General features: G+C 44.6%; 1 protein-coding gene across 2 annotated transcripts in view; it reads left to right on the plus strand.

Annotated features, from left to right (window-relative positions):
- Positions 1–16653, plus strand: part of LOC116977718 (BMP/retinoic acid-inducible neural-specific protein 3-like) — a 122633-nt gene extending 105980 nt beyond the window's left edge. For both annotated transcript variants that reach the window (XM_033028428.1, XM_033028427.1), the window contains exons 7-8: positions 3789–4011; positions 14051–16653. In XM_033028428.1, the coding sequence (XP_032884319.1) occupies positions 3789–4011; positions 14051–15164 (1337 nt within the window). In that variant the 3' untranslated portion in view covers positions 15165–16653. The remainder of the gene's footprint in view (positions 1–3788; positions 4012–14050) is intronic.
- The last annotated feature ends 471 nt before the right edge of the window (positions 16654–17124 follow it).

Consider the following 17124-nt stretch of genomic DNA (forward strand, 5'->3'; position numbering starts at 1 on the left):
ACTCTCCTCAGTCTCACGCACCCATTTCCCTACTTCAGACCAGTCTGTAAAGCCTCTCCCTTTGGGCAACCTTTGTGTGTTTGGTGTGGATAATTATTTGATGACACTACTATCATGAAAAATTGGATAATCTAAAGGAGATACAAGGAAATGCATAAACTGGTTTATATTTTAAATAAAATACACTGGACTGGAGTAACTCAGTGGGTCAGGCAGTATCTCTGGAGAAAATGGATAGGTGACGTTTCGAGTCAGGACCTTTCATCAGACTGATGAAGTCCCAACCCAATATATCACCTATCCATCTTCTCCAGAGATGCTACCTGACCCACTGAGTTACTCCGGTGCTGTGTCTTTATTGCCATTATTTAAAGTTTCTTCATAAATAACCACAGGACGGCACGGTGGCGCAGTGGTAGAGTTGCTGCCTTACAATGCCGGTGATTCGGGGGTGATCCAGACTGTGGGTGATGTCTGTGCAGAGTTTATACATTCTCCCTGTGACCATGTGGGTGCTCCAGTTTCCTCCATCATTGCAAAGATGCACAGATTTGTACTTTGGTAAAGATTGTAAATCGTCTCTAGTGTGTAGGATAGTGCTAGTGTATGGGGATCGCAGGGCTCGGTGGGCCGGAGAACCTGTTTCCCAGCTGTATAGTATATCTAAAATAAACTAAACTAAACCAAACCATGATATGTTTGCCACTATTGTTACTGCTAAAGCTTCTCACCACATCTTGCTCACATTGTATCCACTTTAAGCTTTCATTCTCCTTTCCTGTCTCTGGCATCTCCTTCATTTGTGCTTCTGTACTGTCCCTTGGCCTCAGTAATCAATATGAGCCAGATAACAGCGCTGTAAAACGTTACGACATGGAGAAACAATTACACTTTATTTCTTTTCGATGACCTTCAGTATGAATCAATCTGTTCTCTTGCCAAAACTGCAGTGCATATTTACAGCCGGTAACAAGTTTTTAAAACCAGCTGCTATGTGACTTCCTAAATTATGTGGAAATATACATCCTCTCTCCGAGATGTGGCCACACTAATTACCTCCCCTCTACCCTCTCACCCGATCCCACCACACCTGCCTCAATATTTTATAATCCACTATGGCAATTTTTCTTTGGTGTGTACTTGTCCTGGGCTACACAGTGGCGCAGTGATAGAGTTCCTGCCTTACAGCGCCAAAGACCCGATTTCGATCCTGACTAAGGGTGCTGTCTGGGCAGAGTTTATTAGTTCTCCCTGTGACCATGTGAGTTTTCTCTGGGTGCTCTGGTCTCCTTCCACCTTCCAAAGACGAGCAGGTTCGTAGATTAATTTATTTTTGTAAATTGTTCCTAGTGTGCAGGATAGTGCCAGTGTATGGGTAATTGTTGGTAGCCACGGACTAGGTGGGCCGAAAGGTTTCCACACTGTATCCCCAAACTAAACTTAAAACAAAATTGTCATGAGATGCTTTGCAACGCTGATTACATTTTACACTGAGTCTCACAGGAAGAGATGGGAGGGTGGGGGAGGTATGGTGGGAGCCGGGGTGGAGTGAGTGATGGGATGATGAGATCTATCTACACTTCACACTGCATCAGCAAGGCCATCAGCAAAATTAAGGACAATTCTTACCCCAGTCACTCCCTCTTCTCCCCTCTCCCATCAGGCAAGAAGTACAGAAGTGTGAAAAGGTATAACTTCAGAATTCCCAGTTGTTATCAGGCAACTGAACCATCCTATCACCAACTAGTGAGCGGTCCTGACCTATCATCTAATGCAGTGGTTCCCAACCTTTTTTAGCTCATGGCCCCCTTTGGCACTTTAATTTTTCTGTGTCTCCCCCCCCCCCCCTTACATTATCAGTGGGAAAAAAGTGGCCCCCTTCATAGAACCTGTGGCACCCTAAATCCCCAAATTTTTCTGTGGCCCCCCTGAAATTTGCCATGGCCCCAGGTTGGGAATCACTGATCTAATGCATTGAAGATACTCAGACTATCTTTAATCGGACTTTAGCTTGCATTAAACGTAATTCCCTTCATCCTGTGGCTGTACACAGTGAACGGCTTAATTGTAATCATGTGTGGTCTTTCCCCTGACTGGACAGCAGACAACAAGAAAGTTTATCACTGTACCTCGGTACATGTGACAATCATAAACTAAACTAAACTAAGAGCAAGCAATAATTTCGAGAAAGTCAGGTACTTGTGTTTCAATTTGATACTTTGCTTGACATTAAATGTTAGCATTTTGTTGAGGCTATTCCCTTTTCCCATAGCTTATACCCACCTAATCTAACCAGAATTATGCTTGGTTTAGGAGATAATAGCTGCAGAGAGAGGTTGGACAGACTTGTATTATTTACTCTGGGACATCAAATATTGCGCGGAGTCCTGATATAAGTATGTAAAATTATGAGAGGCATTGATTGGGTAGACAATCAGAATCTTCTTCCCTGGATGGCAAGATCAAAGACTTGAAGGCATACAGTAGCTGTAAGGTGAGCGGGGCAAAGTTTAAAGGAGATGTGCGGGGCAGGTTTCTTACTTGGAGTGTGCTGCCGGGGGGGTGGTTGTGTCAGATACAATTGTGGCATTTAAGAGACTGTTGGACAAGCATATGGATTTGTAGGGAATGGAGCAATATGGATTATGTGCAGGCAATTAAGAATTAGTTTTGGCATCATGTTTGGCACAGATATTGTGGGCTGAAGGGCCTGTTCTTGTGTTGTACTGCCCTTTTTTCTATGATGTGAAACTGTCCCTTGTTGGGGAGAGTACAATGTTGTCTTGATATAACTGAGCCACTCCTGCATGTCAGGGATCATGTCTGTAAGGACTCATTGATGAGTAGAAGATTCTTCCTTTTCAAAAAACATGTTTCCCTTCAGTAGAGAAGAGTTTGAAATGATGTGAAATGTGTCACAGAAACTTTCACCCCTTGTACGTAACGATGCTAATTTTGTGTCTCTCTAATTATGTCTCTATCTCACCCACACAAGCATTCATACTGGTATAATTATTCAAGTAAATTGGCACAGCTGGTAGACCTGCTTCCTCACAGTGCCAGAAACCCAGGTTTGATCCTGACCTTGGGTGCTGCCTGGGTGGAGTTTGCACGTTATTCCGCTGACTGTGGGTTTCTTTTGGGTGTTCCGATTTCATAGAACATAGAACGTAGAATATAGAACAGTACAGCACAAGAACAGGTCCTTTGACCCGCAATGTCGGTGCTGAACATGGTGCCAGGGCCAACTCTTATCTGCCTGTGCATAAACCATATGCCTCCATTACCTGCACAATCAAAAGTATCTTAAACGCCACCATCGTGTCTGCCCCAACCACCACCCCTGGCAGCATGTTCCATGAACCAACCATCCGCTATGTACAAAATGTCCTGCACATCTCCTTTAAACTTTGCCTCCTCAGTTTAAAGTTTCACATTCCAAAGACAAGCGGGTTTGCATGTTAATTGGCCTCTGTAAATTACGCCCAGTGTGTAGGGAGTGATGAGAAAGTGGGATATCACAGAATTAAAAAGCATTTAGACAGGTTCATGGACAGTACGATGGGATATGGGCCAAACGCAGGCAGGTGGGACTAGTGTAATTGGGACATGATGGTCAGTGGGAGCAGGTTGGGCTGCTGGGCCTGTTAACACACTGGAAGACTCTATGACTCTAACTAGTGTGGATGGGTGATTACTGGTAGGCGTGCATTCGGTGGGTCAAAGTGAATGATTCAATGCTGTATCTTTTAATCAATCAATAATGTCTGGTCTTCCCATTCACACAGATGAATTCAAGATTTTTCTGAAAAAACTGCCAACCGAGTATTTCCTGAACACCTCCACCATTCTTCAGCTATGGACCATGGACTTTAGTCTCCAACACCGCTGTGAGCAACTGGAAGCCAGTCTGAAGGTGCTCTTCACTAAGGCACAGAAGACAGTTCGAAAGCTCTTCAGCCTAAGTAAGCGCTGCCAGAAACAACCGAAATTCGTCCTCCCCAGAGAAAGGTACATGATGTTCACACCCAGCAAAATGTTAAGACTAAAATAATCTTGTGTCCAAACTTGAAGTTTGAGGGATCAAAAATGGCATTGCGGAATAATATATTGTTGATAAAATAGATAACTCGGACCTCAGTGTTGGTGCCAGGGAACAGATCTTACATTGTTTTTAAGGTAATAAGAGTTGCAAAGTATTCATTTCAGTTTTCGTAAGATTTATACAGAGCATAATAAATGCCCTGCACCATTATTTATTGTAATGTACTGAATTATTGATAGTATTAGCCAAAAAATATTCATATAAAACCTCTGTAAATAAAACAAAATCCTTGACAATTTACTGCATCATAGCATGCTGAGCTAGAGGGGATATCTTGCCAAACCTTGTTAATGTTTTGAAATTTCTATTTTAACAGATTTCCTTTTATCCATTTTGTTCATTTTAGCAATGTGAAAATATACGTTTCCAGTTTAGTTTAAAGATCCAACATAAAAACAGTCCCTTTAGCTTGCTGAGTCTACGCCGACCTCCAAGATTCAAGAGTCAAGAGTGTTTTATTGTCATTTGTCCCGGATGGGACAATGGAATACTTACTTGCTGCAGCACAACAGAATATGTGAATATGTAAACATAGTACATAATGGGGAAGAGAAAAAAAAGTCCAATAAATAACAAATATAGTGAAATAATAATATAGTCTTTTGCAGTTCAGAGCTCAGAACTTATTCATTGTTGCATTTAATAGCCTGATGGCTGTAGGGAAGAGCTGTTCCTGAACCTGGACGTTACCGTTTTCAGGCTCCTGTACCTTCTTCTTGATGGCAATGGTGAGATGAGTGTGTGGCCAGGGTGGTGTGGGACTTTGATGATTTTGGCCGCCTTTTAAAGGCAGCGACTATGATAAATCCCTTTTACGGTGGGGAGGTCAAAGCCGGTGATGGACTGGGCAGTCGTCACTACTTTTTGTAGTCTTTTTCGCTCCTGGACGTTCAAGCTGCCGAACCAGGCCACGATGCAACTAGTCAGAATGCTCTCTACCGTGCACCTGTCGAGGTTTAGGAGAATCCTCCTTGACACGTCGAATCTCCGTAATCTTCTCAGGAAGTAGAATCGCTGATGTACCTTATTTATAATTGTATTAGTGTGCTGGGTCCAGGAAAGATCTTCAGAAATATGCACGCCAAGGTATTTGAAGTTTTGACCCTCTCCACCATCGTCCTATTGATGTGAACAGGATTGTGACTCCTCATCCTTCCCCTACCAACGTCCACAAACATTTCCTTGGTCTTAATTATGTTGAGAGCCAGGTTGTTGTGCTGGCACCATTTGGTCAGTCGGTCAATCTCATTTCTATACTCTGACTTTTCACAATAGTTCCATGTTATCCCACTTTCTCATCCACTCCCTATACACTGGGGGCAATTTTACAGAGACCAATTAACCTACAAACCCGCGTGCTTTTGGGAAGTGGAAGGAAACCGGAGAAACCAAGGGAAATTCACGCAATCACAGGGAGAACATGCAAACTCCACACAAACAACATCTGAGGTCTGGTTGGCACATTAAAAGAGAGTGCATAGGCACTACAGACAGTGCAGAGGAGATGCAGAGGATGTTGAACTTGAGAGTTGGAGCTGTATGGACCAGGGTTATTTTATTTGGAACTTGAGAAGCTGAGGAGAGAATTAGCAAAACACAACCTAGTGGAAGAACTCAGTGGGGCTGGCAACATCTGTGGAGGGAATGAACAGTTGACATTTCAGGTTGGGACCCTTCTTCAGACTGATTCAGGAGTCAAGAGAGAAGTTATTAAGGGTGAGGACAGGTTCTGCCAGGCAGAGAAGAGCGGTAGTTGAGGAAATGATTGAGTCTCTGTGCAAGGAAGATCTGGTGGGCACCTAGGCATTTCTGGTGGTGAATGGTGGTGTCAAGGGACATTCATGAGACCATGGTAAAGACGAGGTGATGGGGGCCTCGACATTGAAAGGTATAGAAGTGTTGAAGAGTGTGTGAGGTGTCTCGGATGTAGATTGGAAGGGACGATTTAAGCAGGAGGACAAGATAGAATTAAGGTATTTGGAGATGAGATTGGTGGGACAGGGCCAGGCAGAAATAATGAGTCTGCCAGGGTGGTGCTGATTGTGGATTTTGGGAAGGAGATAGAAATGGACAATGCTGGGAGAATCAGTATTTGAGAGGGTTAGCAGTGAAAACAATAAGCAGGTGGCATAAATTAACCTTGATTATAAAGATTAAATTAGAATGGAGGCTTTTCTTTTCCATTTCAAAGCACAGGGAGTGGTGGATCAGAAACTCTCCACACAGTTCTGGGATGAAGATTCGAACTGCTGTATGATTTCGTACACCTCTATAAGATCACCCCTCATCCTCCTGCATTCCAAGGAGTAGAGCCCCAACCTGCTCAACCTCTCCCTATAGCTCAGGCCCTTGAGTCATGGCAACATCCCCGTAAATCTTCTTTGAGCCCTTTCCAGCTTTTCATCGATTACAGTTCCCTTTTATTTAAACCGTTCTCTTGGTGAAAGCTCATCTTCTGCATATCCATGTCACTAACCAAAAGTCTCTGACATGCCACTATCGTACACGTCTCCACCACCACACCATGCAGCATGTTTCAGGTACGTACCATCCTCTGTGTAAAACTTGCCCAGCACATTTCCGTTAAACTCTTCCCCTCTCACCTTAAATCGATGCCCTCTCATATTTGATATTTCCATCCTAGGAAAAAGGTTCTGATTGTCTACCCTACACATGCCTCTAATTTTTTTAATACTTCTATCAGCTCTCTTCGCAACGTCGCGTGTTCCAGAAAAAAACAATCCAAGTTTGTTCAACCTCTCCCTGTAGCTGAAACCCCCCTGATCCAAGCATCATTCTGGTAAACCACCTCTGCACATTTTCTAAAGCCTCTACATCCTGTAATGGGAGGACCTGGACTGAATGCAACACTCCAAATGTGGCCTCCAAATCCCTATAAGGCTGCTCATTCCTTTTCTTTTCTCACTCATCTACTTGCCCATCCTCCCCCTCAATCCACTTGTACTGCTTGCTTCAGCTATTCCTAGTTCAGCATTCTCATCACTTTTAGGGTGTAAAGCCTCCTGAGCTATGGATCCAGCAAAGGCCAATTTATATTTCTGTCTTGTCGTTTGGCTTTCCTCCACAGGTAGCTATATATTCCCTTAGTCATTCATTTTATCATAGTTTTAGAGGTCACCTACCTCTGTTCTTTGTTCCAGGTTAAAGAGACCCAGTCTATGTATCTCTTCCTGCAAGTTTGCCCGTCTAGATTAAGTTACTTCCTTGGGATTAGATTTTCCATCTTTTATTTCCACACTGTAATACTGTAAGTATGAAAACGCATATATCAGGCAACTGGACCATCCTATCAACAACTAGAGAGTGGTCCTGAGCTACTATCCACCTCATTAGAGACCTTCGAACTTTATCGGACTCTATTGGACTTTATCTTGCACGGGACATTATTCTCTTTATCCTGTAAATGTACACTGTGGATGGTTCAATTGTAATCATGTATAGTCTTTCCATTGATAGACACAAAAAGCTGGAGTAACTCAGCGAGACCAGCAGCATCTCTGGAGAGAAGAAATGGGTGACGTTTCAGATCGCGACCACTCTTCAGACTTTCCGCTGGCTGGTTAGCACGCAACAAATCTGTTCACTGTACCTGGGTACACGTGACAATAAACTAAACTAAACTGACCAACTGGAGATCAGCATAGTGCACACTATTCTGAGTGGTCAAAAGCTGGTGAAAGCTTGTCATGAAGCAAGGTCCACGACAGCCTGTTCTCAAGCCTGATTTTGAAGGTTAGAAGCAGAGACTGGGGTTATCAGAATGCTGCCTAGATTAGAGGGTACTGAAGAAGAGGTTGGATAAACTTGGATTGTTTTCTCTGCAATGCCAGAGGCTGAGAGGAGGCCTGATAGAGGCAAACAAAATTATGAGAGGCACAGATATGGTAGACAGTCAGAACATTTTTTTCCAGGAGCAGGATGGAAATATCAAATACTACAAGGCATAGCTTTAAGGTGAGAACAGATTTAAAATTTTAAAGGAAATGTGCAGGGCAAGTTTCTTACTGAGAGAGTGGACAGTGGTGGAGGCAGATGGGATAGTTGTTTTAAGAGGCTTTTGGATAGGCACATTGATATGCACGAAATGGAAAGATATGGATCACCTGCAGACAGAGAAGATTAGTTTAACGTGGCACAATATTTGGTGTGGATATAATGGGACGAAGGACCTGTTCCCGTGCTGTACTTTTCAATGTTCAAATGCAAGATGTCCATAGCTTATTTGCATCATAGAGCTCAGTCATAGAGTCATACAGCATGGAAACAGGCCCTTTGGACTAACTTGCCCACACCAACCAACATGTCCCATCTACATTAGTCTCACCTGCCTGCGTTTGACCCATGTGCCTCTAAACCTATCTATCCATGTGCCTGTCTAAATGTTTCTTAAACGTAGTGATAGTATCTGCAATAGGGAGCATGGATGGGAAAGGTGTTGAGGCAAATGTGCCAAACATGGGCAAATGGAACTAGCATAGATGAGGTATTTTGGTCGGCATAAGTCGGGCCAAAGTGTCTGTTTCCGTGCTGTAGGCCTCTATGACAATGACTCTTGCAATGATAGTAAAATGTGTGCAACTTGAATTTTATTCAGGAGAACGAGGTGATTGAGGCAGCCTACTATCAGTCAGGCTTCCCGGCTTCGTCACAGGCAATTTTTCGAGCTTCCCAAGGTCAATATAACCTGCCTTCCTGGAAATGTTTTACGTGGAGAATTACTGCCCACTAAATGAATGAAGCATTACGTACTCCTTGTTTGCAGTCACACATCAGCCAGTAACAAACACAGCACGCTCCCATATGCTATTGAAGCATTGGCTCTCTTTAAGCTATTGGTTAACGACATTAGCATTGTCCCTGGTGACTGCTGTGCAGGACTGCGCAGTTATATTTATAGTCGGACTAATAACAGAATGGCAGTTTAAAAAATATGCACGGTTTTCCTTTGGAAGCGCTTACCGATGAATAATTAATTCTGTTTGTACTGATTCCTGGAGCCAGCCTTCCTATCCCAGTGATTATGATGTATGACTGCATACGCGCTTTAAATTTCCCAGCTGGAAGAAGCGAGGCAGCTCTTAAACACCCAGCCATGCATCTTGCTTCAGGCAGGATCACAAGCTTCCCTACCAACTGCTTGATATTTCCAACTGCCTCAATTGATTGCATCTCCCGAAAACGGAGGCCTGGATTTCATGTGTACTCTCTCTAAACCGCGGGCTTCCCGCTGGGAGGAAGGGTTGGAAAATAGAGGTCTGCGAGATTTATAGATGGGAAAGAACTGCGGATGCATGTTGGGCTGAAGGGCCTATTACTACACTGTATGACTCTAGAACTCTATGACTACTTCTAGTATTTTGCCTTAAACCTCCCATTATTCCACCGCTTTTATCTTTGAATGATATAAATGCCTCCCCAAACACTCATTTGCTATGTGAGACTTGGAAATGTTCAGTGCTCTGGTAGATGTTATGTGATGCATTATTTTGTGAAAATCTTTTCAATCATTTTTTAACATGTCATACTGTTTTATGGCCCCTTGCAGGCTCCATGATCTGGTGCCTAAATAGTGGCAGGTTAGTGGGGCTTGTTATTAGTTATGTGTAAATGGTAGAGCAACTTCAGACAAGGAACACAGATGAGGTTAAATGGAAAGACCCAAAGGTTGCTGCTTTTTTTTTTCCATTGCACTGTTTCCCAAAAGAAGCATCCCACTTTCTGGCTCACCGCAGCCATGTGTTAAACATTTTGGAGATACAAGAAACTGCAGATGCTAGAACATTAAACAAAAGACAAAGTGCTGGAGCAACTCAGCCTGAAGAAGGGTACGGATCCGAAGCTTCAGTTTTTCATTCCCTCTATGCACACTCCTCATTTTCTCCTCTCCCATCAGGCAAATGGTACAGAAGTGTGAAAACTCATACCTCAAGATTCAGGGACAGTGCTTCCCAGCTGTCGTCAGCCAACTGAACTGTCTAATCATCAACTAGAGAGTGGTCCTGACCACCCACCTACCTCATTGGAGCCTTCAAAATAGCTTTAATCTGACTTTACTGGAAGCTATCTTGCACAAAACGCTATTCCCTTTCCCCTGTATCTCTACACTGTGGACGGCCCGATTGTAATCATGTGTCGTCTTTCCGCTGACTGGATGGCATGCAACAAAAAGCTTTTTGCTGTACGCATGATAATAAACTAAACTAACTAACTAAATACAGATCTGTGTGGAATCTGCACTTTCCCCCTGTGGGTGCTTTGGTTTCCTCATACGTCTTCTACCCAAGCTCTTGCGGCACGGTGGTGCAGCGATAGAGATGCTGCCTTACAGCGTCAGAGACACGGGTTTGATCCTGACTACGGATGCTGTCTGCACAAAGTTTGTACGTCCTCCCTGTGACCACATGGGCTTTCCCCAGGTGCTCCGGTTTCCTCCCACACTCCAAAGACATGCAGGGTTGTAGGTTAATTGGCTTCTGTAAAAATTGTAAATTGTCTTGTTTGTGTGTGTAGGATAGTGTTAGTGTACAGGGTGATCGCTGGTCGATGTGGACTCGGTGGGCCGAAGCTAAAGTAAATGTGTTCCCATGCTAAAATAAACTCATGGCTTATCTTCTGATGCCTGATACATTGATGGTCGGTGGGTCAGTGTCCAGGCTTGCACGCTCCATAATAGCTATTCTACCCAGCATCATGTCTCCATCTCCCTTTAATTATACACAGCACTTCATTTCACAGATGGATTGTAAATAACACTTGAAATTTGGATTATAATTATTGCAACGCCTTGCTGTTTTAATTTAACTGAGTTGCCATTACCATTCACCCTTGCATCCCGTTATGTCGTTCTGTATTAAATACACTGTCTGATCCCACCCTCTGACATGATCACTACACTCTTCCATGAGATGCAAACTAAACAAGCCTTAATCAATGAAGCAAATATTGTGCAGATGCCCTGTCTCTTCAATTAACTCAGCCCTTCCCTATTGTTCCCTTTGTTGACGAGCTCTGAATCAGATCTACACTTCCTATTTTAATTTAGATTGAGAAGAATTTATTCTCCAAAGTGAATTGACTGCATCCGCCGTCTCCCATGTGGCTACTGAACCTGGAGTTTCCAATGTGCCTCCATTACATCGGCCAGACCAAGTGTAGAATCGGCGACCATTTCGATGAACATTGCACTCATTCTGCCAAGGCCTGCTGGATCTTCCAGTTGCAAATTATTTTTACTCCCTTTCTCAGTCCCACACTGACCTTTCTGTCCAGGGCCTCCTCCATTGCCGGAGGTTTGTACGTTAATTGGCTTTGGTCAAAATGGTCAATCGTCCCCAGCGTGCAGGATAGTGCTAGTGTACAGGGTGGTCGCTAGTCGGTGTAGACTGAGTGGGCCAAAACATCACCCAGAGAAAGCCCTCGCGGTAACAGGGAGAATGTACAAACTCCGTACAGGCAGCACCCGAGGTCGGGATCGAACCCGGGTCTCTGGCGCTGCAAGGCAGCAACTCTATCACTACCCCACAATGCTGCTCCATGAAGCATGGATTGATACACGGTGCTTCTGCCTCTATACTGCCCCAATCATGTACCTGATGACCCCTAAACATACCTCATTCTGTAACCTGACAACTCCAGTCATGGACCCAGACTGCATCATTACCTCCTTCAGAGGCTTTATTGATTTCATGCCATTTACACAGTTTGTCAATTACTTTTTTTTTTAAACGTTGGGACTGCAAAATGGATTGTTACACCAAAGTTATTTACTGCACAGCCCCTGCAGCTGTCAAAGGCACTTCACCATTTGCTTAATATTGTTCAGTCTCGCTCCATCTCAACTGCACAACAGTTTCTGCATTGCAGTGCTGTCCGTATTTGATTGAATGTGCATTATATTGCTGTGTCATGCTGGGAGATGAACCTGGAATCAACGTCATGCTCAGATGTATATTTCACACCCTATTCTCATCGATTGGTAGATCCTGTTCTGTTATCTTGCAAGTGTCAACATAGAAATCGGGCCCATTTGCACAAGTAGCTTGATCCACAGGTTACACATTAAATCAGCTCGGCATGAAAGAGTGTAAAATGCACTTGCAATCGCTTCAGAGTGAAACTACACAGAATAGGAAATTGACCCACGTGTCTCCAGGTATAGAAGATAGACACAAAGTACTGGAGTAACACAGCGGGTCAGGCAGCATCTCTGGAGAACATGGATAGGTAACATTTTGGATCGGGACCCTTCTTCAGATCTTAATAAGTTTCCGAGGAAGGCCAGAAGATGGATCCTGACCAGAAATGTCACCTCTCCTTTTTCTCCACAGATGCTGCCTGACCTGCTGAGTTACTCCAGCACTTTGTGTCTATCTTTTGTATAAACCAGCATCTGCAGTTCTTTGTTTCTACACTTCCAGGTGTAAATTAGCATAGCATGGCTCTTGTTACCCTGGCTGATGTTTAGCCCGGCTTGACCCAGGGGAAATGTGCACAGCGTTAAGTCTTCAAGCTCTCATATGCATATCTCATGATCCAAACAGATCATCCTGCTCGGAATCCTAATGCCATCTTCCACCGAGGTTCTGATCTCATTTATATTTGTGCTCATCAAAGGTCTTCCCATCTCGGTATTGGAAACTCAATGGAGAATCTCCATCTCAACAGATTTTGGGAGCCCTACCATTCAGGCCAGCACAGTGGCGCAGCAGTAGAGCTGCTGCCTCACAGTTCCAGAGACCCGGGTTCAATCCTGACCTCGGGTGCTGTCCGTGTGGAGTTTGCACATTCTCCCTGTGACTGTGTGGCTTTCCTCTGGGTGCTCTGGTTTCCTCCCACATCAGAAAGACGTGCGGGTTTGTAGGTTAATTGGCTTCTGTAAATTATCCCCAACGTGTCGGGAGTGGATGAGAAAGTGGGATTACATAAAACTAGTGTGAACGGGTGATCAATTGTCTGCGTGGATTCGATTGGCTGAAAGGCCAGTTTCCATGCTGTATCTTTAAACTAAAATTCAAGTATAAATTGAATAATTGTCTGTAGGTTGGTAGAACACTCACAGATGATCGCTGTCCAAGGGATAACTTGGGCAGTGGACAGGATCAAGGGACATGGCTAACCTTTCCCTTCCTTAAAAGTTGATGCTGAGCCAGACATTGGCACCCCCTCTGGCTGACCACAGTACTGCAAGTTGGACCCTTTTGCGGTGTTTAAGGTGCTCTTCAAATGGAAGGTGTTATTAAAGTGGTGTACCTAATGGTGAAAGGCCTGGATAGAGTGGATATGGAGATAATTTTTCCACTAGTGGGAGAGTCTAGAACTAGAGGGCACAGCTTCAGAATAAAAGGACGTACGTTTAGAAAGGATATTAGGAGGAATTTCTTTAGTGAGAGGGTAGTGAATATGTGAAATTAATTGCCACAGACGGCTGCAGAGGCCATGTCATTGGGTATTTTTAATGTGGTCATTGACAGATTGTTGATTAGTAAGGGTGTCAATGGTGATGGGGAGAAGGCAGGAGAATGGAGTTGAGAGGGAAAGGTAGGTTGGCCATGATTGAATGTTGGAGTAGACTCGATAAGCTGAATGGCCTAATTCTACTCCTATAACATAAGCGTGTTGCCTGGACTACAGGGCTTGTTATAAGGATTGATTGGATAGACTGGGGCCGCATTGCTTGCAACCAAATAGATTGAGGGGTGACATGATGGAGGTTTACCATGAGAGGCAGAAGATAGGGTCAAGAGTCACATTCTTTCTCCCATGATAGAAGAGACGAAAGAAAGAGGGGCTAGGTATAAGGTGAGAGGACTGAATGGCCTACTGCTGCTCCAATGACATGAACTTGTGAATCCATGAGCCAATGCGGGTGAGGAATGTTTCATTACCTTCTTGACGAATTGGGTGGTTTTGTGTTTCTCTCCTCAGGGCCAAGACCTTCTGGCTTAACCGGGTCCAGTCGTTCCTCTACTGCACCGACAATGGCCTGGCTGGGATATTCTCAGAGGAGACTCGGAGCTGCACCTGCCCCTACGACCAGGTGAGCTGCCAGAAGGCCATCCCGTGCGCAGTGGGAGAGGGGATGTCGTGCGTGGTGTGCGCCACTGACAACCGGACTCGCTGCGGCGGCTGCAACGAGGGCTACATGCTGTCCCACGGCGTCTGCCGGCCAGAGGTAGCTGACCCCACCGAGCAATACATCGGCTTCGAGACCGAGCAGGACCTGCGGGACATGGAGATCAAGTACCTGCTGCAGAAACGCGACAGCAAGATCATTGTGCCGGCCATCTTCATCAGCAACGACATGCGCCTCAACACTTGGTTCGATCCCTCATGGAGGAAGCGCATGCTGCTCACGTTGAAGAGCAACAAGTACAAGACCAACTTTGTCCATATGATCTTGGGCATGACCATCCAAATCTGTTTGACTAAGAATAGCACCTTGGAGCCAGTGCTGGCCATCTATGTGAATCCATTTGGAGGTAGCCACTCCGAGAGCTGGTTCATGCCCGTAAATGAAGACAGCTTCCCAGACTGGGAGAGGACTAAGGTGGAGGTGCCTCTTCAGTGTTACAACTGGACTCTGATGCTGGGCAACAAGTGGAAGACCTTCTTCGAGACGGTCCACATCTACCTGAGGAGCCGCATCAAGTCCAGCGGCAATGAGAGCCTGTACTATGAGCCGTTGGAATTCATCGACCCCTCCAGGAACCTGGGCTACATGAAGATCAGCCACGCCCAGGTGTTTGGATACAGCATGCACTTCGACCCTGATGCCATCCGTGATCTCATCCTGCAGTTGGACTACCCGTACACCCAGGGCTCCCAGGACTCTGCCCTGCTGCAGCTGCTGGAGATACGAGACCGAGTCAACCGCCTCTCCCCCTACGGCCACCAGCGCCTCGACCTCTTCACCTGCCTCCTCCGCCATCGTCTCAAGCTGACCACCAGCGAGGTGGTCAGAATCCAAGCATCCCTCCAGTCTTTCAACGCCAAACTCATGAACTCCATGGAAAATGAAACCACCAAATTATGCAGTTAACAACCCACCCGCCCATCCCCCTCCACCGCCTACCAGGGGTGAAGATTTCTTCGATGTTCTTTTGTGTACAATTTGTTTGATTTAACCATGGATTACCCCAAGCCGCAACCTGCCGGCTTTTATTCTCTACGCTAGTGTTGGTGAACAAAACCAAATTACAGGAATGAACTAATGACCAGAAGCCCTTTGACTAACCAGTCTCTTCAGCCTATGCCTGAATTTCCAACCATTATAAACATCCTACCTTGTTTCCAAGACTCTGGTTAAGCAAGCGGAAAATATTGCACCGTGCTCCCTCCCAGATGGGAACTGAAGACACATAGCGGTAGCCAGGATGAGGAGTAATGTATTGCACCCGTTATATTTTTTAACAATGTGGTGCACAGCAGTAATACTATCCGTACCGATAATCTTGACCTATGTTCCTGCAACAAGCGACAGTGCAGTAACAAAATGGTATGAGCTGATGCATTCTGTTTTTCATTGTATCATTATTTTATTAATAATCGGTGTTGAAGCACTAATGTTTTTCAATGGTATTATTTTTACTGTACATGGAAGCCTTGCGTACTGTGGTTGCTCAGTAATGTTTCCTTTTTCTAGGTGAGACCAGTCGTGATGCAAAGTGCTCTAGAGTCGAACACAAAGACGCCATTTTATTTTTGTCCTTTTACTTCGAGCAGGGTGAGGGGCGGAGAAGAGGGTGGGGTGCAGCTGGGAGGGGCCATGGTGTGTGTAGATCAGCCTGGGCCATTTGTCTACTGGACAACTGTGGACAATTTTGACTAAACTCTGCAAAATAACCACTCCCTACTCTGCAAATGCTCCCATTGGGGTGTGCATACAGGGCAGAATTACAGAAAGTGAGATTAGTAGAATAATATGTTAAAATGTGCAAAGTGTGGCATCTTTAGGAATCAATCGAATGCAAATTGCAATTTTCCAGGCTGAGTAGGGTTAGGGATGGTGCATTGCCAAAGGTTACTGGGGACATCAACTGCCCATTGAATCGGGCATCGCAGAAGGAACCCAAACAGCCCATCATCCTAAAAAAGGCACTAATAGGTCAGATAGCAACTTGAGAACATGTATAGGTGACGTTTCGGGTCGGAACCCTTCTTTAGATGCTTGAGTCTGAAGAAGAGTCCTGACCCATGTTCTCCAGAGATGCTGCCCGATCTGTTGAGTTGCTCCAACAATTTATGTCCTTTTTTGTAAACCAGCATCTGCCGTTCCTTGTTTCTACCTATCATCCCTGTTCTAACTCTTTGCAAGACCTAATTAGTCCCGATCCTTTCGCTAACACTGCAAAATTTTCATGTCATATTTTTATCCAATTCCCTTTTGAGATCATAACAGCCACACAGCATTAATGAAAATGTTTCAAATCAAACAGTTTAGTTTAGAGATACAGCGCAGAAACAGGCTCTTCGGCCCAGCGAGTCTGCACCGACCAGCGATCCTAACACTCCCCCCCCCTACACACACTAGCGACAATTTGCAATTTTACCAAGCCAATTAACCTACACACCTGTACGATTTTGGAGTGTGGGTGAAAACTGGAGATCCCAGAGAAAACTCACGTAGGTCACGTGGAGAACATTCAAACTCCGAACAGTCAGCGCTCGTAGGTTTCAGGAGCTATAAGGTAGCACCTCTATTGCTGTACCATCTTTCTTTTGCTAATTATCGGTGTAAGAAAACTCCATTCCGCGTAAAGGCAAGATTCAGCATGGCAAGGGACATTTTGATGATTTTGACTTCCTTTTTTGGTCGAATCTGAATTGGAGACATATGTGAATAGCTGAGTTAGTAACCCGGCTATGCTGGTATGAAGTGGGCTGAATTGAAAATGAGATTTAATTTCTTATTAATAAAACTCAGTCTCTAAATTTATATTGGCTATACAAATGCTTGAGTGATCTGACAAAATGTATCTGAAATTAAAATCCGTATTATT

The sequence above is a fragment of the Amblyraja radiata genome, chromosome 10, assembly GCF_010909765.2.
Source record: "Amblyraja radiata isolate CabotCenter1 chromosome 10, sAmbRad1.1.pri, whole genome shotgun sequence".
NCBI classification, from domain to species: domain Eukaryota; kingdom Metazoa; phylum Chordata; class Chondrichthyes; order Rajiformes; family Rajidae; genus Amblyraja; species Amblyraja radiata.